At 41.7% G+C, this 23,823-nt stretch overlaps 1 protein-coding gene across 2 annotated transcripts in view; it reads left to right on the top strand.

Moving 5' to 3' along the window:
* IPO11 (importin 11) overlaps window positions 1-23,823 on the top strand; it is a 652,108-nt gene that overhangs the window by 262,207 nt on the left and 366,078 nt on the right. For both annotated transcript variants that reach the window (XM_040340423.1, XM_040340415.1), the window contains one exon: window positions 959-1,075. In XM_040340423.1, coding sequence (XP_040196357.1) covers window positions 959-1,075 — 117 coding nt within the window. The remainder of the gene's footprint in view (window positions 1-958; window positions 1,076-23,823) is intronic.

Here is a 23,823-nt window from a genome sequence, read left to right as displayed (position 1 = left end):
ATTATGTTGCACTAGATAAGTTGAAATGTTGAAAATACAACTTACTGGTATGTTTAATATTTTGATAAATGATTGACGTTCCATTTTTGTGCAGTTGCTTTTTCTAAAAGTAACAATACAGTGGAGACAGGAGCGTGATTAGATGAGGGAGGTCATCACTCTGCATGTAATAGATCCACTATCCCCACTGCTGCAGGTCAAACATGGATGTCAGCGAGAGGAGAAATTTAAGTAGGACATGTACTAGTTTAATTCAATCCTTCACAGACATCATCTTTGCCTAGTGGCCATAGAGACAAGTCATCTTTTATTGCAGAGATATCCTTGATTTCTAAGAGAACTGAAGATAGTTCCCCATCTCTCTCTGGTTTTAAAAGGAAGAAAAGATTTTGGTTTGCTTAGTGTTTTTGCCTTTGATCTACTTATAATGTGTCTTGAAGGAGGTCAGATTATTCATTCTAAAAAATCAACCTTCCAAAGCGATGAAAATGTTCGCATTGCTGGTGGGTGGAGTACCCTGTGTCAGACACATCACAGATCAAGTCTGCTGGATAGCAGTTACATCACCTTTGCCTCCAATTTTATGTGTTCTTTTACAGAGTAGTATTTGGTACGATAGCCAATAGTTTGATAAGAAAATATGTGGCAGAACTGACTAAGCTTAAGCTGGGACAGATCTAAGGCTACAAATATTAACAATGGGATCTTGGTTTTTAATTGATCTTATCTAAGCTATGCTCATTGCCCGCTGTTTTAGATACAGTGTGTTATTAGGCATGCTTTACTTGCCTTTACATTGGTTACAGTTGAGCTGAATGTAACAAAAAAGTTAGTTATGTCACTTGAAATTGTTTTAATATAGTATGATGCCATCTAGAATGCTTCTTTAAATTTAACTTGCATGCTTGTCTTTTCTGAATGATGTAATAGTGTTATTATTTTTTCCCCTTATTTTCAGTATCTAGAATCATTGTTTCAACTACTTTTCCAACTACTTCAGCAAGTTACAGAATGTGACACAAAAATGCAGGTTCTCCATGTGCTGTCGTGCGTCATAGAGAGGGTCAATGTTCAGGTGACTATCACTCTTGGAATAGTTCAGATAATTATTGGAATATTAACTGGGCATATGTTGCACGTCCTGTTTTTGATTTTGATGTATTATACAAATGGAACGATACATTGCATCAGGGTTCAACTCCAAACCAGGTCTTGATTTCCCTGTGGGGTTTATTTCTTTTTCTTTTTTCTTGGATTTTAATGCATAACGTATCATGCCAGTAGCACTGTCTGTGGAAATGAAGGTCAAAGGTCTCCTATCACAAATCCTGCTAGTCAGAACAGTACTAAGTCATATACTGTTGGAAGGACCCTCATTTGGCAGATTTTGCCTGAGCAATATGAATTAGTATGCAAGTGTGAAAAGCAGATGCATGTGTACGTTCTATCCACAATGACTACAAAATTGAATATTTTTTTTCAATGTCTTCTACTATATTCTGAGCTTTGTGCAATTGTGGTTTAATATGGTATGGCTTATTCTTAGCCTGGCCTTGGACCTCACTGTTGAAGGATATCATTTGAAACTAGAAAATGCATTTCCTGAGGAAAATGCGAGTGGGAATGCTGAATAGCTGAGCCCGCACCAAAGCCATTCACCATAACCACTACACTATCTTTAGGACACACAGCTCCTTTCTCTATCTGCAAAGTAGAGAGTATGCTGACTTCCTGGTCGCCCATCCCCCCTCAAGAGGTTTCCCCTCCCCCAGGTCAGTGAGGAGGAATATTGCACTGAGGTAGAAAGCTATTTATGGAAAGAAATTCCATTACAAACGCCTTTTAATTCACAGACCAATACATGAATTACGCCTTCAAACAAAACGTAATAAATCCACAATCGTACATGCGATCGATACAGCGACTTCACCGTTTGAAAGACACGGCCCTTGTGAACGCATCGATATGAAATTTATGTTGATAAACTTAAAATTGTGGCCATGCCAGCGATTTAGAAAAGAGCGTCTTTGTGTGTTTTGCAGGAACATTTTTAAAATTTTTAACATGGACGGTCAATGAGAGTGGTTTTGTCGCTCTTGTCCTTTAGAAGCTCCTGGAACTAAAACTAAAATACGTATCACAAAACTGATCACATTGCCTGAAACCAGACAAGCATACCTACGTTTTGATATATAAATTGTGTATGACAAGTAGATCTTGTGGGCGTGAGAGCAATTTGTTCGCCCTTTTTTTAAAGATAATTTTTGTTTTCAAAGATCTCCACTGTAAAGGTCACATGACACACTCTAAATCCCTTCCATAGGGTTACATTATAACCGATTCCATTTTCTGAAAAAATCGCTAAACGTAAATTGCGTTTTCACAAAAACCGTAAAAGATATCAATCTGAAAAGTCATGTTTGGATAGCTGAATATTTTGTGACCGCTTTAAAGTTTGTTTGGTGTCTGTAAGTGAAAATATGAAGGAGCTGAAACTTTTGGCAGAACGTGTGTTTTGAAGCAGGAAAAAGGATGTTCTCATTGACTTCAATGTTAAAAAAAAGTGTCTAAAAGCTTAATATTTTAAAAAGCATAAATAGTACAAAAAAACTTGAAGAAGTCCCATCGTTAGCTGAACGAGACGAACATTTTAAAAGTTAAATGGTCTCAATAGCTGAAAGTATGCAGAAGTTACGCAGAGCCAAAAAACGTACAGAATAAAATTAAAACTAGAAAATGCATTCCCTGAGGAAAATGCGAGTGGGAATGCTGAATTGCTGAGCCCGCACCAAAGCCATTCACCATAACCACTACAGTATCTTTAGGACACACAGCTCCTTTCTCTATCTGCAAAGTAGAGAGTATGCTGACTTCCTGGTCGCCCCTCCCCCCTCAAGAGGTTTCCCCTCCCCCCAGGTCAGTGAGGAGGAATATTGCACTGAGGTAAGGAAAGCTATTTATGGAAAGAAATGCCATTACAAACGCCTTTTAATTCACAGACCAATACATGAATTACGCCTTCAAACAAAACGTAATAAATCCACAACCGTACATGCGATCGATACAGCGACTTCACCGTTTGAAAGACACAGCCCTTGTGAACGCATCGATATGAAATTGATGTTGATAAACTTAAAATTGTGGCCATGCCAGCGATTTAGAAAAGAGCGTCTTTGTGTGTTTTGCAGGAAAATTTTTAAAATTTTTAACATGACGGTCAATGAGAGTGGTTTTGTCGCTCTTGTCCTTTAGAAGCTCCTGGAACTAAAACTAAAATACGTATCACAAAACTGATCACATTGCCTGAAACCAGACAAGCATACCTACGTTTTGATATATAAATTGTGTATGACAAGTAGATCTTGTGGGCGTGAGAGCAATTTGTTCGCCCTTTTTTTAAAGATAATTTTTGTTTTCAAAGATCTCCACTGTAAAGGTCACATGACACACTCTAAATCCCTTCCATAGGGTTACATTATAACCGATTCCATTTTCTGAAAAAATCGCTAAACGTAAATTGCGTTTTCACAAAAACCGTAAAAGATATCAATCTGAAAAGTCATGTTTGGATAGCTGAATATTTTGTGACCGCTTTAAAGTTTGTTTGGTGTCTGTAAGTGAAAGTATGAAGGAGCTGAAACTTTTGGCAGAACGTGTGTTTTGAAGCAGGAAAAAGGATGTTCTCATTGACTTCAATGTTAAAAAAAAGTGTCTAAAAGCTTAATATTTTAAAAAGTATAAATAGTACAAAAAAACTTGAAGAAGTCCCATCGTTAGCTGAACGAGATGAACATTTTAAAAGTTGAATGGTCTCAATAGCTGAAAGTATGCAGAAGTTACGCAGAGCCAAAAAACGTACGGAATAAAATTAAAATTAAGAAGAATAATAAAAAACGACTAGAAAATGCATTCCCTGAGGAAAATGCGAGTGGGAATGCTGAATTGCTGAGCCCGCACCAAAGCCATTCACCATAACCACTACACTATCTTTAGGACACACAGCTCCTTTCTCTATCTGCAAAGTAGAGAGTATCCTGACTTCCTGGTCGCCCCTCCCCCCTCAAGAGGTTTCTCCTCCCCCCAGGTCAGTGAGGAGGAATATTGCACTGAGGTAGAAAGCTATTTATGGAAAGAAATTCCATTACAAACGCCTTTTAATTCACAGACCAATACATTAATTACGCCTCCAAACAAAACGTAATAAATCCACAACCGTACATGCGATCGATACAGCGACTTCACCGTTTGAAAGACGCGGCCCTTGTGAACGCATCGATATGAAATTTATGTTGATAAACTTAAAATTGTGGCCATGCCAGCGATTTAGAAAAGAGCGTCTTTGTGTGTTTTGCAGGAAAATTTTTAAAATTTTTAACATGGACGGTCAATGAGAGTGGTTTTGTCACTCTTGTCCTTTAGAAGCTCCTGGAACTAAAACTAAAATACGTATCACAAAACTGATCACATTGCCTGAAACCAGACAAGCATACCTACGTTTTGATATATAAATTGTGTATGACAAGTAGATCTTGTGGGCGTGAGAGCAATTTGTTCGCCCTTTTTTTAAAGATAATTTTTGTTTTCAAAGATCTCCACTGTAAAGGTCACATGACACACTCTAAATCCCTTCCATAGGGTTACATTATAACCGATTCCATTTTCTGAAAAAATCGCTAAACGTAAATTGCGTTTTCACAAAAACCGTAAAAGATATCAATCTGAAAAGTCATGTTTGGATAGCTGAATATTTTGTGACCGCTTTAAAGTTTGTTTGGTGTCTGTAAGTGAAAGTATGAAGGAGCTGAAACTTTTGGCAGAACGTGTGTTTTGAAGCAGGAAAAAGGATGTTCTCATTGACTTCAATGTTAAAAAAAAGTGTCTAAAAGCTTAATATTTTAAAAAGTATAAATAGTACAAAAAAACTTGAAGAAGTCCCATCGTTAGCTGAACGAGATGAACATTTTAAAAGTTGAATGGTCTCAATAGCTGAAAGTATGCAGGAGTTACGCAGAGCCAAAAAACGTACGGAATAAAATTAAAATTAAAATTAAGAACTAGAAAATGCATTCCCTGAGGAAAATGCGAGTGGGAATGCTGAATTGCTGAGCCCGCACCAAAGCCATTCACCATAACCACTACACTATCTTTAGGACACACAGCTCCTTTCTCTATCTGCAAAGTAGAGAGTATCCTGACTTCCTGGTCGCCCCTCCCCCCTCAAGAGGTTTCTCCTCCCCCCAGGTCAGTGAGGAGGAATATTGCACTGAGGTAGAAAGCTATTTATGGAAAGAAATTCCATTACAAACGCCTTTTAATTCACAGACCAATACATTAATTACGCCTCCAAACAAAACGTAATAAATCCACAACCGTACATGCGATCGATACAGCGACTTCACCGTTTGAAAGACACGGCCCTTGTGAACGCATCGATATGAAATTTATGTTGATAAACTTAAAATTGTGGCCATGCCAGCGATTTAGAAAAGAGCGTCTTTGTGTGTTTGCAGGATTTTTTTTTAGACTTTTTAACATGACGGTCAATGGGAGGGCGTTTGAGGCACTTGTCCTTTAGAAGCTCCTGGAACTAAAAGTCAAATGCCTATCGCAAAACTGATCACATTGCCTGAAACCAGACAAGCATACCTACGTTTTGATATATAAATTGTGTATGACAAGTAGATCTTGTGGGCGTGAGAGCAATTTGTTCGCCCTTTTTTTAAAGATAATTTTTGTTTTCAAAGATCTCCACTCTAAAGGTCACATGACACACTCTAAACCTGCTCCATAGGATTACATTATAACCGATAAAAAAATCACTAAACGTAAATTGCGTTTTCACAAAAACCGTATAAGATATCAATCTAAAAAGTCATGTTTGGATAGCTGAATATTTTGTGACCGCTTTAAAGTTTGTTTGGTGTCTGTAAGTGAAAGTATGAAGGAGCTGAAACTTTTGGCAGAACGTGTGTTTTGAAGCAGGAAAAAGGATGTTCTCATTGACTTCAAAGTTAAAAAAAAGTGTCTAAAAGCTTAATATTTTAAAAAGTATAAATAGTACAAAAAAACTTGAAGAAGTCCCATCGTTAGCTGAATGAGACGAACATTTTAAAAGTTAAATGGTCTCAATAGCTGAAAGTATGCAGAAGTTACGCAGAGCCAAAAAACGTACGGAATAAAATTAAAATTAAAACTAGAAAATGCATTCCCTGAGGAAAATGCGAGTGGGAATGCTGAATAGCTGAGCCCCCACCAAAGCCATTCACCATAACCACTACACTATCTTTAGGACACACAGCTCCTTTCTCTATCTGCAAAGTAGAGAGTATGCTGACTTCCTGGTCGCCCCTCCCCCCTCAAGAGGTTTCCCCTCCCCCCAGGTCAGTGAGGAGGAATATTGCACTGAGGTAGAAAGCTATTTATGGAAAGAAATTCCATTACAAACGCCTTTTAATTCACAGACCAATACATTAATTACGCCTCCAAACAAAACGTAATAAATCCACAACCGTACATGCGATCGATACAGCGACTTCACCGTTTGAAAGACGCGGCCCTTGTGAACGCATCGATATGAAATTTATGTTGATAAACTTAAAATTGTGGCCATGCCAGCGATTTAGAAAAGAGCGTCTTTGTGTGTTTTGCAGGAAAATTTTTAAAATTTTTAACATGGACGGTCAATGAGAGTGGTTTTGTCACTCTTGTCCTTTAGAAGCTCCTGGAACTAAAACTAAAATACGTATCACAAAACTGATCACATTGCCTGAAACCAGACAAGCATACCTACGTTTTGATATATAAATTGTGTATGACAAGTAGATCTTGTGGGCGTGAGAGCAATTTGTTCGCCCTTTTTTTAAAGATAATTTTTGTTTTCAAAGATCTCCACTCTAAAGGTCACATGACACACTCTAAACCTGCTCCATAGGATTACATTATAACCGATAAAAAAATCACTAAACGTAAATTGCGTTTTCACAAAAACCGTATAAGATATCAATCTAAAAAGTCATGTTTGGATAGCTGAATATTTTGTGACCGCTTTAAAGTTTGTTTGGTGTCTGTAAGTGAAAGTATGAAGGAGCTGAAACTTTTGGCAGAACGTGTGTTTTGAAGCAGGAAAAAGGATGTTCTCATTGACTTCAATGTTAAAAAAAAGTGTCTAAAAGCTTAATATTTTAAAAAGTATAAATAGTACAAAAAAACTTGAAGAAGTCCCATCGTTAGCTGAACGAGATGAACATTTTAAAAGTTGAATGGTCTCAATAGCTCAAAGTATGCAGAAGTTACGCAGAGCCAAAAAACGTACGGAATAATAAAATTAAAATTAAAATTAAAATTAAAATTAAGAAGAAGAATAATAAAAAACGAATATCAATACTGGGAATGCTTATTAAAGCATTCCCACTAATTAAGAAGAAGAACTAGAAAATGCATTCCCTGAGGAAAATGCGAGTGGGAATGCTGAATTGCTGAGCCCGCACCAAAGCCATTCACCATAACCACTACACTATCTTTAGGACACACAGCTCCTTTCTCTATCTGCAAAGTAGAGAGTATGCTGACTTCCTGGTCGCCCCTCCCCCCTCAAGAGGTTTCCCCTCCCCCCAGGTCAGTGAGGAGGAATATTGCACTGAGGTAGAAAGCTATTTATGGAAAGAAATTCCATTACAAACGCCTTTTAATTCACAGACCAATACATTAATTACGCCTCCAAACAAAACGTAATAAATCCACAACCGTACATGCGATCGATACAGCGACTTCACCGTTTGAAAGACACGGCCCTTGTGAACGCATCGATATGAAATTTATGTTGATAAACTTAAAATTGTGGCCATGCCAGCGATTTAGAAAAGAGCGTCTTTGTGTGTTTTGCAGGAAAATGTTTTAAATTTTTAACATGGACGGTCAATGAGAGTGGTTTTGTCGCTCTTGTCCTTTAGAAGCTCCTGGAACTAAAACTAAAATACGTATCACAAAACTGATCACATTGCCTGAAACCAGACAAGCATACCTACGTTTTGATATATAAATTGTGTATGACAAGTAGATCTTGTGGGCGTGAGAGCAATTTGTTCGCCCTTTTTTTAAAGATAATTTTTGTTTTCAAAGATCTCCACTGTAAAGGTCACATGACACACTCTAAATCCCTTCCATAGGGTTACATTATAACCGATTCCATTTTCTGAAAAAATCGCTAAACGTAAATTGCGTTTTCACAAAAAACGTAAAAGATATCAATCTGAAAAGTCATGTTTGGATAGCTGAATATTTTGTGACCGCTTTAAAGTTTGTTTGGTGTCTGTAAGTGAAAGTATGAAGGAGCTGAAACTTTTGGCAGAACGTGTGTTTTGAAGCAGGAAAAAGGATGTTCTCATTGACTTCAATGTTAAAAAAAAGTGTCTAAAAGCTTAATATTTTAAAAAGTATAAATAGTACAAAAAAACTTGAAGTCCCATCGTTGGCTGAATGAGACGAACATTTTAAAAGTTAAATGGTCTCAATAGCTGAAAGTATGCAGAAGTTACGCAGAGCCAAAAAACGTACGGAATAAAATTAAAATTAAAATTAAGAACTAGACAATGCATTTCCTGAGGAAAATGCGAGTGGGAATGCTGAATTGCTGAGCCCGCACCAAAGCCATTCACCATAACCACTACAGTATATTTAGGACATACAAGCAGTGTTCCTTCAGTACTTATAAAGCCTAATATCACACAGCTCCTTTCTCTATCTGCAATATAGAGAGTGTCCTGACTTGCCTGGTCGCCCCTCCCCCCTCAAGAGGCTTTCTCCACATGAGGTGGGGGAGGAGTACTGCACTGAGGTAAGGAAAGCTATTTAGGGAATCAAAATACCATTAGAAACGCTTTCATCCACACGCAAAATCAGTTATCGTAGCCTTCAAACAAAACGTAATAAATCCACAACCGTACATGCGATCGATACAGCGACTACACCATTTGAAACACAAGGCTTTTGTGAACGCATCGATATGAAATTTATGTTGATAAACTTAAAAATGTGGCCATGTCAGCGATTTAGAAAAGAGCGTCTTTGTGTGTTTGCAGGATTTTTTTTTAGACTTTTTAACATGACGGTCAATGGGAGGGCGTTTGAGGCACTTGTCCTTTAGAAGCTCCTGGAACTAAAAGTCAAATGCCTATCGCAAAACTGATCACATTGCCTGAAACCAGACAAGCATACCTACGTTTTGATATATAAATTGTGTATGACAAGTAGATCTTGTGGGCGTGAGAGCAATTTGTTCGCCCTTTTTTTAAAGATAATTTTTGTTTTCAAAGATCTCCACTCTAAAGGTCACATGACACACTCTAAACCTGCTCCATAGGATTACATTATAACCGATAAAAAAATCACTAAACGTAAATTGCGTTTTCACAAAAACCGTATAAGATATCAATCTAAAAAGTCATGTTTGGATAGCTGAATATTTTGTGACCGCTTTAAAGTTTGTTTGGTGTCTGTAAGTGAAAGTATGAAGGAGCTGAAACTTTTGGCAGAACGTGTGTTTTGAAGCAGGAAAAAGGATGTTCTCATTGACTTCAATGTTAAAAAAAAGTGTCTAAAAGCTTAATATTTTAAAAAGTATAAATAGTACAAAAAAACTTGAAGAAGTCCCATCGTTAGCTGAATGAGACGAACATTTTAAAAGTTAAATGGTCTCAATAGCTGAAAGTATGCAGAAGTTACGCAGAGCCAAAAAACGTACGGAATAAAATTAAAATTAAAATTAAGAAGAAGAATAATAAAAAACGAATATCAATACTGGGAATGCTTATTAAAGCATTCCCACTAATAATAAAAAACGAATATCAATACTGGGAATGCTTATTGAAGCATTCCCACTAATAATAAAAAACGAATATCAATACTGGGAATGCTTATTAAAGCATTCCCACTAATAATAAAAAACGAATATCAATACTGGGAATGCTTATTAAAGCATTCCCACTAATTAAGAAGAAGAATAATAAAAAACGAATATCAATACTGGGAATGCTTATTAAAGCATTCCCACTAACTAGACAATGCATTTCCTGAGGAAAATGCGAGTGGGAATGCTGAATAGCTGAATTGCTGAGCCCGCACAAAAGCCATTCACCATAACCACTACAGTATCTTTAGGACATACAAGCAGTGTTCCTTCAGTACTTATAAAGCCTAATATCACACAGCTCCTTTCTCTATCTGCAATATAGAGAGTGTCCTGACTTGCCTGGTCGCCCCTCCCCCCTCAAGAGGCTTTCTCCACATGAGGTGGGGGAGGAGGACTGCACTGAGGTAAGGAAAGCTATTTAGGGAATCAAAATACCATTAGAAACGCTTTCATCCACACACAAAATCAGTTATCGAAGCCTTCAAACAAAACGTAATAAATCCACAACCGTACATGCGATCGATACAGCGACTTCACCGTTTGAAAGACACGGCCCTTGTGAACGCATCGATATGAAATTTATGTTGATAAACTTAAAAATGTGGGCATGTCAGCGATTTAGAAAAGAGCGTCTTTGTGTGTTTTGCAGAAACATTTTAAAGTCTTTTTAACATGAGTGTCAATGAGAGTTTATTTGTCCCTCTTGTCCTTTTAGAAGCTCCTGGAACTAAAAATAAAATACGTATCACAAAACTGATAACATTGCCTGAAACCAGACAACCATACCTACGTTTTGATATATAAATTGTGTATGACAAGTAGATCTGGGCGTGAGAGCAATTTGTTTCCCCTTTTTTTAAAGATAACATTTTTTTCAATCATCTCCACTCTAAAGGTCACATGACACACTCTAAATCCCTTCCATAGGGTTACATTATAACCGATTCCATTTTCTGAAAAAATCGCTAAACATAAATTGCGTTTTCACAAAAACCGTAAAAGATATCAATCTGAAAAGTCATAGCCGGATACCTGAATATTTTGTGACCGCTTTAAAGTTTGTTTGGTGTCTGTAAGTGAAAGTATGAAGGAGCTGAAACTTTTGGCAGGGCATGTGATTTCAAAGGGAAAAAGGATGTTCTCATTGACTTCAATGTTAAAAAAAAGTGTCTAAAAGCTTAATTTTAAAAAGTATAAATAGTACAAAAAAACTTGAAGAAGTCCCATCGTTAGCTGAACGAGACGAACATTTTAATAGTTGAATGGTCTCAATAGCTGAAAGTATGCCGAAGTTACGCAGAGCCAAAAAACGTACGGAATAATAATAATAAAAAACGAATATCAATACTGGGAATGCTTATTAAGCATTCCCACTAATTAAGAAGAATAATAAAAAACGAATATCAATACTGGGAATGCTTATTAAGCATTCCCACTAATCATGAATTTAGCCACAGATGTAGGCAGACCTGTACATATCAATATATTCAGTAAAGCAGTATTTAAAAAAAAAAAAAATCTGGCAATCTCTTTAGTTCATTTACAGGCACAGCTCTTCCTTAGTCTTAATCATAGGGTTATAGCACCACCTTCAAGAGTAAGACACTAGGCGGAAAAAAGAACACAGCACTGCCTATGGGCAGTCCTAGCTAGTAGTAAACCCTTCCCTGCTCTAGGCAGCCCAGTGTTCTCTGCCTAGTGTAAGAAGTTAAGAAGATTTAGTGACCCGGCTGGGACCTGTGTTTCCATAGCTATCTTTCCCCTTTTTATGGAGCGCTTCAGTCAACCCCCAAATCCCCCCCATTCTTTAAAAAAAAAAAGTGGAAACACAATGGACCATTTTTTTGTTTTCTGACATACAGTGCCTTGAAAAAGTATACACACCCTTTGAAAGTTTCCACATTTTGTCATGTTACAACCAAAAACATAAATTGATTGTATTGGGACATAGACCAACACAAAGTGGCACATAGTTATGAAGTGGAAGGAAAATTATAAATGGGTTTAATTTTTTCAAATTTGTGAAAAGTGTATTGTGCTTTTGTATTCAGCCCCCCTGAATCAATACTTTTGTAGAACCACCTTTCACTGCAATTACAGCTGCAAGTCTTTTTTGGGGATGTTTCCACCAGCTTTGCACATCTAGAGATTGAAATTTTTGCCCATTCTTCTTTGCAAAATAGCTCAAGCTCTGTCAGATTGAATGGAGAGCGTCTGAACAGCAATTTTCAAGTCCTGCCACAATTTTTCAATTGGATTTAGGTCTGGAGTTTGAGCCATTTTAACACTCGAATATGCTTTGATCTAAACCATTCCATTGTAGCTCTGGCTGTATGTTTAGGCTTGTTGTCCTGCTGGAAGGTGAACCTCTGCCCAAGTCTCAAGTCTTTTGCAGACTCTAGCAGGTTTTCTTCCAAGATTGCCCTGTATTTGGCATCCCATCAACTCTGACCAGCTTCCCTTTCCCTACTGAAGAAAAGCATCCCCGCAACATGATGCTACCACCACCATTTTTCATGGTGGGGATGGTGTGTTCAGGGTGATGTCCAGCGTTAGTTTTCTGCCACACATAGTGTTTTGCTTTTAGGCCAAAAAGTTCAATTTTGTTCTCCTCTCACCCGAGCACTTTCTTCCATGTGTTTAGTGTGTCCCCCACATGGCTTCTCGCAAATTGCAAACGGGACTTCTTTCTTTATAGTACATCACGGGACACAGAGCCTAGTAATTACTAAGTGGGTTATATTCCACCTTCAGTTGCTAGACACTGGTGTAATCAATCAATTAGACAGGAAGTTTCCTCCCTATATAACCCCTCCCATACTGGGAGCACCTCAGTTTTTTCGCCATTGTCTAAGGTGTTGGTCACAGCAAGCATGTGCTCTGAGGAGCTCCACTGGAGGGATCCATGCTGGATTTAAATAGCCTCCATAAAAACCAGATCCATACAAAGTGCCTTGAGGCCAAAGTGGATGGTACCTTGGGCCTTGTATCCGGAGCACAAGGTTTTTGCCTGTAATGCCTCTCTTCGGAGGGCTGGATCCTGGGTTCCAAAGCTTTGATCAGACCCAATACCAAAAGTTTTCTGGCAGGGTGTGATACAGGTCCAGGGGAGTGGTGGTCCTGACCACGGACCCCGGTCCCTGAAGGTCTGTTGACTTAGCCCGCGGTGATGGGTGAAGATTGGGTCTGTCTGTGCTCAGAAGTGTCCTGCAGCGGGGAAAAGGTAAGTGAAGACAATCCTAGGTAAATACCTTAAGGATTGTTTCCCATGAGTAGCTGCATGTCTTATCTGTTTTCCGCCACTAGAGGCAGTAAAGAGACATACCTGGTGTTTCGCTTACCATGCTCTCCAGGAACGAAAGCTCAGTGTTAGCTGGTCTATTGTGCGGCTCACTTCCTCCGCTTCAGGCTCTGCCACAGTTGTGTGGGGGAGTCCCTCGTAGTCCGGGTCCACGGCGCTCCTTGGGGGATCTCTCCCCCCGCCTCCACCATTTCCCTTTTGCACTTTTGAAGGCGGGGGGACAATGTGGTTGCCGCTGGCGCACGTGCTCGCCGACTCATGGTGCAGACGCAGGGTGGGCCCTTCAAAAAAGCCCAGGCATCAGAGCTCTGTAAAGCCAGAGGGACACGGCAGCTTGGGGCACGGAAGCACTTCATGTGTGTTGGATACAGACTTACATAAGACGCTTACTCAGCATCTAGCTGTGCAGATTAGCAGGCATTGTTTTCTTTATCGTACATCACGGGACACAGAGCAGCATAGCCATTACTATGTGGGTTATATAGTCTACCTTCAGGTGATGGACACTGGCACTCCCAAACAGGAAGTCCCCCTCCCTATATAACCCCCGCCCATAACAGGAGTACCTCAGTTTTTTTGCCAGTGTCTTAGGTGTTGGTCACGTTTGAATAGCTATGCCTCTACGTCCTTGGGACCTTGGCAGGCTAACCGGATCCGTCCAAAGTGCTTCATAGCCAAAGTGGACGGTACTCGGGCCCCTGTTCAAGGATGGGGTTTTGCCTATAACATCTCTCCCTCGGAGGACTGGACTCTGGGTTCCAGGACTTTGGGCCTTCCAAGGACTAAATGTTCCTGCTGCTAGAGTGCTGTATAGGTCCAGGGGAGTGGTGTTCCTATTTTTGGACACGGTCCCTGAAGGTCTACTACAATACCCGCGGAGATGGGGGAAGATTGGGCCTCTTGCTCTGCAATACCCTGCGACATGGACAGGTAAGAGGGGAACCTGCGGGACTTGGTTCGACAGTAGGTTTCTCCAGGGGGATCTTGGGTTTAGCCTATAGTATGCTCTGCATCGGCGATCCTATACCACTATGTCCAGACAGAATGGCAGTTACCCATTCACCTCCCCCTGGTCTAGTATACTCACCCGCCCCAGGCCCTTCAGCCTCCAGGCAGTATCGACGGCCTGCCGGGCGACCAGGTATGAGAAATCACAGGGTCAAACCTCAGGTAACAAGAGAACCTGGTCTCGTAAACCAGCTAAGCCAACCCCCAAATCAACTTTATGAAGGGGCGCTCCCACTCGGGTGGGGGGAAGGCTTCGGTTTTTCTCAAAGATTTGGGAAGCCAGAGTCACCGACAGGTGGATCCTGTCTTCGGTGGCCTTGGGTTACAAACTGGAGTTTCGGGGATTCCCCCCTCCTAATTTTCAAGAGTCAAGCCTGCCCGGCGATCCGTGAAAGAGGGTGGCTCTCCTAGCTGCCTTGGACCGCCTCTTGTACCAGGGGGTAATTGTGGAGGTACCAGCCCCAGAACGCTGGCTAGGATTCTACTCAAATCTCTTCATCATACCAAAGCCCAATGGCGATGTCAGGCCAATTTTAGACCTAAAGGGGTTAAACTACTTCCTAAAGATCCGGTCTTTTCCGATGGAGTCCATCCGCTCGGTGGTCGCCGCCTTACAGCAGGGAGATTTTTTAGCGTCAATAGATATAAAGGACGCATACCTCCACGTGCCGATATTCCCGGGACATCACAGATTCCTTTGCTTCGCAGTGGATCACCGCCACTACCAATTTGTGGCCCCCCGTTTGGGCTAGCAACAGCCCCCCGGGTTTTTACGAAGATTCTGGCTCCTGTCTTAGCCAATCTAAGAACCCAGGGAATCTCAATTATGGCTTATCTAGACGATCTCCTAGTCATAGATCACTCAGCTTCTAGTCTAGATCAAGCAGTGGGCCTCACGGTACAGTTCCTCGAGTCTCTGGGCTGGGTCCTAAACCGGGACAAGTCAGCCTTACAGCCCACAAAGCGGCTAGAATATCTTGGCATGTTGTTGGATACAGAACGTCAGTGAGTCCGTAAGGGAAGTAATCCACTTAGTCCTCAGCAAGGAGAAACCAACCATTCGCCTGTGTATGAGACTGCTGGGCAAACTAGTGGCCACCTTCGAGGCAGTGCCATACGCTCAGTTCCATACTCGGAGCTTGCAAGCAGCCATTCTATCAACTTGGAACAGAAGGGCCCAGGCATTAGATCTGCCCTTAACCCTGTCATCACTTGTGCGGCAAAGTCTATGCTGGTGGTTGATCCCCCAGAACCTGCAAAGAGGAAGGTCCTTCAGTCCCATCTCCTGGAAGGTAGTAACCACGGATGCCAGCCTCTTGGGCTGGGGGGCAATCCTGGAAGGATGGACCCAGCAGGGAGTGTGGTCACAATCAGAAAGACTCCTGCCCATCAATGTGTTGGAGATCAGGGTGGGACGCTTGGCCCTGGAGGCTTGGACGCCCAGATTCCAGGGGTCGCCAGTAAGAGTACAGTCCGACAATGCCACGGCCGTGGCATAAATCACCAGGGGGGCACCAAGAGTCGGGCAGCCCAGAGAGAGGTGAACCTGATCTTTTTATGGGCGGAAGCTCATGTCCCCTGCATCTCGGCGATAATTATTCCCGGGGGGGGGGGAATTTACAAGTGGACTTCCTAAGTCGGCAACAGTTGTTCCCGGGAGAATGGTCTCTCCATCCCCAGGTGTTCCAGGAGATTTGCCAGAGATTGGGGTCTCCGGAGGTAGACATCATGGCATCAAGATTCAACAAGAAGGTGGACAGGTTCATGTCCCGGACAAGGGACCCGTTGGCCTGCGGAACCGATGCGCTGGTGTGCCCTTGGCATCAGTTTGCACTACTGTATGCCTTTCCTCCATTGCAGATGCTACCCCACCTGCTGCGCAGAATCAGGGTGGAACAAAGACCAGTAATCCTGGTGGCTCCGGCCTGGCCCCGAAGGTCTTGGTACTCCCTAATTGTGAGGATGTCGGTAGGAGAGCCCTGGACTCTCCCGCTCCGTCCAGACCTGCTTTCACAGGGGCCAATACTCCACCCTGCCTTACAGCAACTAAATTTAACGGCCTGGCGGCTGAATCCCTAATTCTCAGGGGTAGAGACCTGTCTAGCCAGGTTATCTCCACTCTAAGGCTAGAAAGCCAGTTTCCAGAACAATCTATTACAGAGTGTGGAAGGCATACGTAACCTGGTGTGAGTCAAGGGGCTGACATCCCCGCAAATATACCATTGGCAGGATTTTACAGTTCCTTCAGCTCGGGGTAGATAAGAACCTTGCAGTGAGTACTATCAAAGGGCAGGTTTCGGCCTTGTCAATTTGTTTTCAGAGACCATTGGCTACCCACTCCCTTGTTAAGACCTTCTTACAGGGAGTTTTACGGATTAATCCTCCGATCAGGGCTCCGCTTTGTCCTTGGAACCTAAACCTTGTCCTGTCGGCTTTACAGAAGCAACCTTTTGAGCCTTTAGCCGAGATTCCGTTGCTTTTACTAACTAGAAAGCTAGTGTTTTTGGTGGCTATGGCTTCTGCTAGAAGGATGTCAGAGTTGGCAGCCCTGTCTTGTAGAGAACCATACCTTGTTCTGCATAAGGACAGAGTGGTTCTACGTCCACATCCGTTGTTTCTTCCAAAGGTGATTTCAAGTTTTCACTTGAACCAGGATTTGATCCTGCCATCCTTCTTTCCGAAACCCGCTTCGGGAAAAGAAAGATTGCTCCATGCCTTGGATGTTGTCCGGGCCATGAAGTGCTATCTTAAGGCCACAGAGAAGATTCGGAAGACCGATGTATTATTCATTTTGCCAGATGGACCCAAGAAGGGTCAAGCAGCAGCAAAATCCACTATCGCTAGATGGATTAAACAAGTGATTACTCAGGCCTACGGTTTGAAGGGATTCCCCCTCCTTTGTCGGTGAAAGCCCATTCTACTAGGTCCATGGGCGCATCTTGGGCAGCACATCACCAGATCTCCATAGCTCAGATTTGCAGGGCGGCGACCTGGTCGTCAGTCCACACGTTTACAAAATGTTACCAATTGGACGTTAGGAGGAGCGCCGACGCAGCCTTTGGGCAGGCGGTACTGCGGGCTGTAGTATAAGATCCTCACGTCCAGGGCACCCTTAATTTAATTATTATTTATCTGGAATGTCTCCCTCCCCTCATTAAGCATTGCTTTGGGACATCCCACATAGTAATGGCTATGCTGCTCTGTGTCCCGTGATGTACGATAAAGAAAAGTGGATTTTTATATACAGCTTACCTGTAAAATCCCTTTCTTGGAGTACATCATGGGACACAGAGCTCCCACCCCTCTTGTGGGAAATACTTGGGATGCATACTGCTTGCTACAAAACTGAGACTCCTGTTATGGGCGGGGGTTATATAGGGAGGGGACTTCCTGTTTGGGAGTGCCAGTGTCCATCACCTGAAGGTAGACTATATAACCCACATAGTAATGGCTATGCTGCTCTGTGTCCCGTGATGTACTCCAAGAAAAGGATTTTACAGGTAAGCTGTATATAAAAATCCACTTTTTTGCTAGACTAAGTTCAGCTGTTGATGCACCTGTGTTAAGTTCCTCTGCTTTTAGCTTAGGACTTTCATCTCCCTGTAGAAAAGGTTCAGGGGTAGGAATATAAAAGGGCACCAGGGTATCGCCACCTGAATCTGGTGGCCCTTATCATGCTTGCATGATACCATCCTCCCCTGTAGAGACTTGAGGCAGCCCACAGACTGAGCCATCAGCTCTGTCAGGCATTGCAGCCTCCCCCAACATTGCAGCCACTCTGCTTATGTCTGGATGTTTTTTGCATTGCATTTGTTGGTCTATAAGAGGTTAACTGCTATATTCGCAGCATCCTCACATGAAGCAGAACCCTGGGTGTGCCCATTTCCCTGCTCTAAATCCTCAAACAAAGGGATTAAAAGACCCCAGGATGAAGGTTCACTGTCAGAGGACAGGGAACAGGTGCAGCCTAACGAGGAGGAGCTATCAGAAGCCTCACAAGTTCTGGAGTTGCAGCTGCAGTCTTTTTCAGAGATTCATACTGCATATAACTTCCCTCAGCCTAGACGGCCAGAGCCTCTGTCTCCTCCTTGGGGTTTAAAAAAAATAAAATAAAAATTCCTATAGGTTGCTAGAAAAACCTCCACAGGGTCCTCATCCTGGTGCTGGCTTCAAGCTAACCAAATGCACAACTGTGGGATGCACAGTTGCTGGTGCACATTGCTCACGCACAACAGCTATATCGCATGATTGTGGAAACGCATGTCTGCAGAGGATAACTTCCTCTTTACCAATCCGCATGTTTGCATAAAATACATGAGTTTGGAATGTTCAAAATGCATGTGGGGTAAAAACAAGTAACAGAACATGTTTTATTGTTGATCACATAAAGATACATGTTTCTGTCTATGTGTTTACTTGTTTTTTACATAGTCACATAAGGATGCTTGGTCTCATTAAGGTGCTTAAGTCCCACAGAGAGGTTTATTTGCACAGAAATGCCTAAAATCGCATAAAGATGCTTGATTGCATAAAGATGCTGGATCACACAATGTTGCCTGATCACACGAGTCCTTGATTACCCAAGGATATTAGGTCACACAGAGAGGCTTGTTCTCACAGAAATGAATAAAGATGCATTAAAATGCTTGATTGCATAAAGATGCTGGATCGCACAGGGGTGCTTGATCACACAAGAGTCCTTGGTCACACAAGGGTACTTGTCCGCACAGTAGTACTTAAAAAATGCATAAGATGTTTGATCGCATGAAAAATGCTGAATCGCTTAAGGATGCATGATTACTTAAAGTTGCATGTTTGCCTACATTTTGCATGGTTACATGCTATATGTATGCATGTATACAGCGCGCCCTTTTTTTATGTTTTACTAAAACATATTTATATGAATTCATGCTCCAATGAACACACGCTTCCATAGAGGCTTTCTGTCGGCCTGGAACGAGTGTATCCTAACCTAGCATTATCCAAAGAGTCTGGTCCCAGGGATATGCTGGAGTTTCAGTTGGTGGTTTTTAACCAAAAGATTGGCAGAAAGGAAGATCCTTCATGCCCGTTACCTGGGAGGTGGCGGCTTCAAAGGCTGGCCTCTAGGGATGAAGGCCAGTCATTGAAGAGACCACTGCCCAGGGGAAGTGGTCAAGCTCCACGTGAGCCTTATCCGTCAGCATTCTAGAGCTACTGATGGAGTATCTGGCTTAAGGGCCTGGACGTTTAGGTTGCAGGATTGTTCTGTCAGAGTATAATCCGCCAATGCCACACTAGTGTTTTACTTTGTTTACCAAGGAGGCACTAGAAGTCACACAGCCAGAGAGAAGTAAGCCAGGTTCTGGCTTGGGCAGAGAAGCTTGTGCCTTGCCTATTGACAATCGTCATTTCATGGAATGCAGAATTGGCAGGCGATTCTCTGGAGCGTCAACAATTGTTTCCAGGAGAATGACCTCTATGACCTCCCGATTTTTTTTCTGACCAAGTGCCAGAGAAAGGGTTCCCTGTACATAAAATGTATTGCCGTCCAGGTTCAACAAGAAATTGAACAGCTTTGTGTCAAGGACAAAGGATCCACTCGCATGCGAGACAGATGCGTTAGTGATCCTGTGGGACCAGTTGTCACTGGTTTATGCCTTCTCTTCCCCCAGTGCCGCGACTTTCGTGGCTTCTATACATATGCAACATCAGAGGAGAATGGAAGCCGGCCTAATTGCTCTGGCATAACTTAGACGACCTTACTGTGCAGGAATAGTAAGTGTGGTAGTTGAAGACCCAGGGTCCCTTACATCTTGTCCAGGCCTACTTTGCAAAGGCGGTATTACATCCTGTCTTGCAAACATGGGAATTAATGGTCTGGCTGTTATAGCCCGCATTCTTGAGGATCAGGGCTTTCAGAATCAGTGGCAATTACCTTGATTCATACAGGAGAGCTGGCCTCCAAGACCTTGTATCATAGGATCTGGAAGGCCCATGTTCCTGGTGTGAAACCAAGGGGTGGCATCCTTGGAAGTATGTCAGAGGTAAAATTCTTGCCTTCCTACTTTAGGAAAGGAGATGGAGCTAGCCTTAATTTCTATCAAGGATTCGATCTCGGCCTTAGTTTCAAAGGTCGCTTGCTTTGCACTCTTTAAACCGGGCTGTTATACAAGGGGTAACGGGTATAAGTCTGCCAGTTAGGTCGCCCTTGTGTTCGGAGGATTGGGTCTCGTTTTGTCGGCGGATGGAAAAGTTATTGCTTTTCTCTCAATATAGATGAGAGCAGTTAAAGATCTATCTGAAGGTTTTAGATATAGGAAACTGACATTTTGTTGTGCTGCCAGAAGACCCTAGATATGGGCAGGCAGTGTTCAGATCAGCTCTCTCTCGTTGGAGTAGGAAAAGTCAAGGCCTATCTGAAAGCGGCTGCTCAGATACGGAAAGCTTATGTTGTTGCGCTACCAGGAGGCCCCAGGAAAGGGCAGGCAGTGTCTAAATCAACTGTTTCCAATGTTGATTCATCAGGTTATTATTCTGGCTTGTGGTTTAAAGAGAGGGTTTCCCCCTGTTTCTTTTGGTGTGCACCCTACCAGGATAGTAAGCGCTTCATGCGTGGTGCATTACCAAGCCTTTGGCTCAGATTTGCAAGGCTGTAACTTGGTCGTCGGTGCTTATGTTCACTAATTCCTATCAGGTGAATATAAGACGGCAAGAGGAAGCCGCTTTTTGGCGCAGTGTGCTGCAGGCAGCAGTATAGGTCCTCACGACTGATGGCGGTCTGCGTTATTTGTGTTTACCTCCCATCAGTAAGCATTGCTTTGGGACATCCCACTTAGTAATTACTAGCTCTGTGTCCCGTGATGTAGAATAAAGAAAATAGGATTTTTAAAACAGCTTACCTGTAAAATCCTTTTCTTGGAGTAGATCACAGGACACAGAGCCCCAGCCCCTCTTGTTTGGGGATATTGGGACACTTATTGCTTTGCTACAAAAACTGAGGTGCTCCCAGTATGGGAGGGGTTATATAGGGAGGAAACTTCCTGTCTGATTGATTACACCAGTGTCCAGCACCTGAAGGTGGAATATAACCCACTTAGTAATTACTAGACTCTGTGTCCCGTGATGTACTCCAAGAAAACGATTTTACAGGTAAGCTGGTATAAACATCCTATTTTTGGCTTTCTTTCCACAATGGCTTTCTTCTTGCCACTCTTCCATAAAGGCCAGATTTGTAAAGTGCACAATTAATTTCATAATCAATTACTATTTTCATAATCGATTAATCGGCCTGTAACATAATGGTGTTAAAAAAAAATATATCCCTTTATAGTACAAAAAGAGCAATTCGCTACTGTAAATCAGGGCTCGACAAATCCCGGGCGCCAGGTCGCCATGGCGACTAGAAATAGGGTCCTGGCGACTTGGCTTGGAAGGGGGGGCATCTGGAAGCTGGCGCCATCTGGTGGTGAGCCGTTGGTATTACAAGTTATTACCACCAGATGTGTAAGCTGGCGCCATCTGGTGGTGGCCGTTGGTATTACAAGTTAAGCATTACAAGTTAAACAGCAATTCTATTGTAATTTTTCACTATTTTCACTGCCATCTCCTTCCCTCTAATTAGAACCCCCAAACATTATATATATTTTTTATCCTAACACCCTACATAATAAAATGGCGATCGTTGCAATACTTTGTCACGCCGTATTTGCACAGCGGTCTTGCAAGCGCACTTTTTTTGGGAAAAAATTACACTTTTTTTAATTAAAAAATAAGACAACAGTAAAGTTATCCCCATTTTTTTTTATATTATGAAAGATAATGTTACGCCGAGTAAATTGATACCCAACATGTCACTCTTCAAAATTGCGTCCGCTCATAGAATGCCGACAAACTTTTACCCTTTAAAATCTCCATAGGCAACGTTTAAAAAACTCTACAGGTTGCATGTTTTGAGTTAGAGTAGGTCTAGGGCTAGAATTATTGCTCTCGCTCTACCAATCGCGGCGATACCTCACATGTGTGGTTTGAACACCGTTTACATATGCGGTCGCTGCTCACGTATGTGTTCGCTTCTGCGCGCAAGCTTGGCGGGACGGGGCGCGTTTTCTGGCTCCTAACTTTTTTAGCTGGCTCCTAGATTCCAAGCAAATTTGTCAACCCCTGCTGTAAATACTTTCACTGTACCACAGTAAAAAATTAACCCCTTACAGTAGCGATTATTTGCTCTTTTTTTACTCATTTTAGTTTTTTTTTACTCCATTATGTTACTAAACATCTCAGGCCTGGATCACACCTCTGTGTCTTTTGGTGCTTTTTGCAGAAACACACTACAGTTCATTTACATGGTTTCCTATGGGACACGTTAACATCCATGCTTTTTTCAGCTGCTGCGTATTTGTAAAGGGCAAGGACTTTTTTTAATGCAAAAAAAATAATAAATGCAAATCGCAGCAAAAATACTTTTTTTTTTTAAGGTTATTAACCGATTAATCAAAACAATAATCAACCAACTAATCGATTATGAAAATAATCGTTAGTTGCAGCCCTACATTACATGAAAAAGATTCCCTGGAGAAGCCAGGCTTGTTACCTTGCCTCTGTATTTTTTAATATGATGGGTGGCCTTCTAAACCAATAAGGAGGTTTTAACCACTTATGGATCGCCCGCCGTCATTATAGGTCGGCTGTTTGAAGAGGGATATCGTTGTTATGGCAGCAGCTAGCTAAAATAACCCCTGTGTCCTCTTCTTCAGCGGACTGTCTGCTTTCAGATAAAAGTGGTCTCTGTGGCGGATTCGCAGCAAGATCACTTTCATCAGGGGGCAGGAGAGGACACCAGGCTCCGGTACCCTCCGCCGTGTACCGGAGCCGCCTGCAGTTGCTATTCCACAAGCGGGCGCAATTTTTGAAGTGGGCCATGTTGGGTATCAGTTTACTCGCGTCGCATCATCTTTCACAATATAAAACAATATAAAATTGGGCTAATTTTACTGTTGTCTTATTTTTTAATTCAAAGAAGCGTATTTGTTCCCAAAAAAGTGCACTTGTAAAACTGCTGCACATATACAGTGCGACAAAAAGAATTGCAACAACCGCCTTTTTTTCTCTAGAGGGTTAGAATATATATATGTATGTTTGGGGGTTCAAAGTAATTTTCTAGCAAACAATACAAATTTTAACTTGTAAACAACAGGTTTGAAAAATAGGTTCTGGACTGAAGTGGTTAAGAATCAGAAGGGTTAGTGTAACGCTCAGCTGTTACCCGAGTTTTCACATCCATATCTTTGCACAGATTTGGCCTTTTAAAGACATGTGGTCCTAAACTTTTGATCAGCTGAAAAACAGCCTGTTTCAGTTTATTCGTTATTTTCATTAAATTGAATGCTCAAAAAATGTTTTGTCTCACTCTCATTTCTTCTTGTTGCATGTTGAAGCTCTACTTGGAACCTTGTTAAGATCCAACAATGTAAAATATGATTTTTTGCCATTTTTCAAGTGGTCTTAAACTTTTGATCAGGACTGTATTTATTATGGGCCTGTTTATTCAGAAATAACTTTGTTGTTACCTAAGTAAACAGAGTAATACATTTATTGTTTTTTTTTTTTTTTTTTTTTAAAGACAAAG

This window comes from Rana temporaria, chromosome 1 (assembly GCF_905171775.1).
Source record: "Rana temporaria chromosome 1, aRanTem1.1, whole genome shotgun sequence".
NCBI lineage: Eukaryota > Metazoa > Chordata > Amphibia > Anura > Ranidae > Rana > Rana temporaria.
This window is presented reverse-complemented; position numbering and strand designations above follow the sequence as displayed.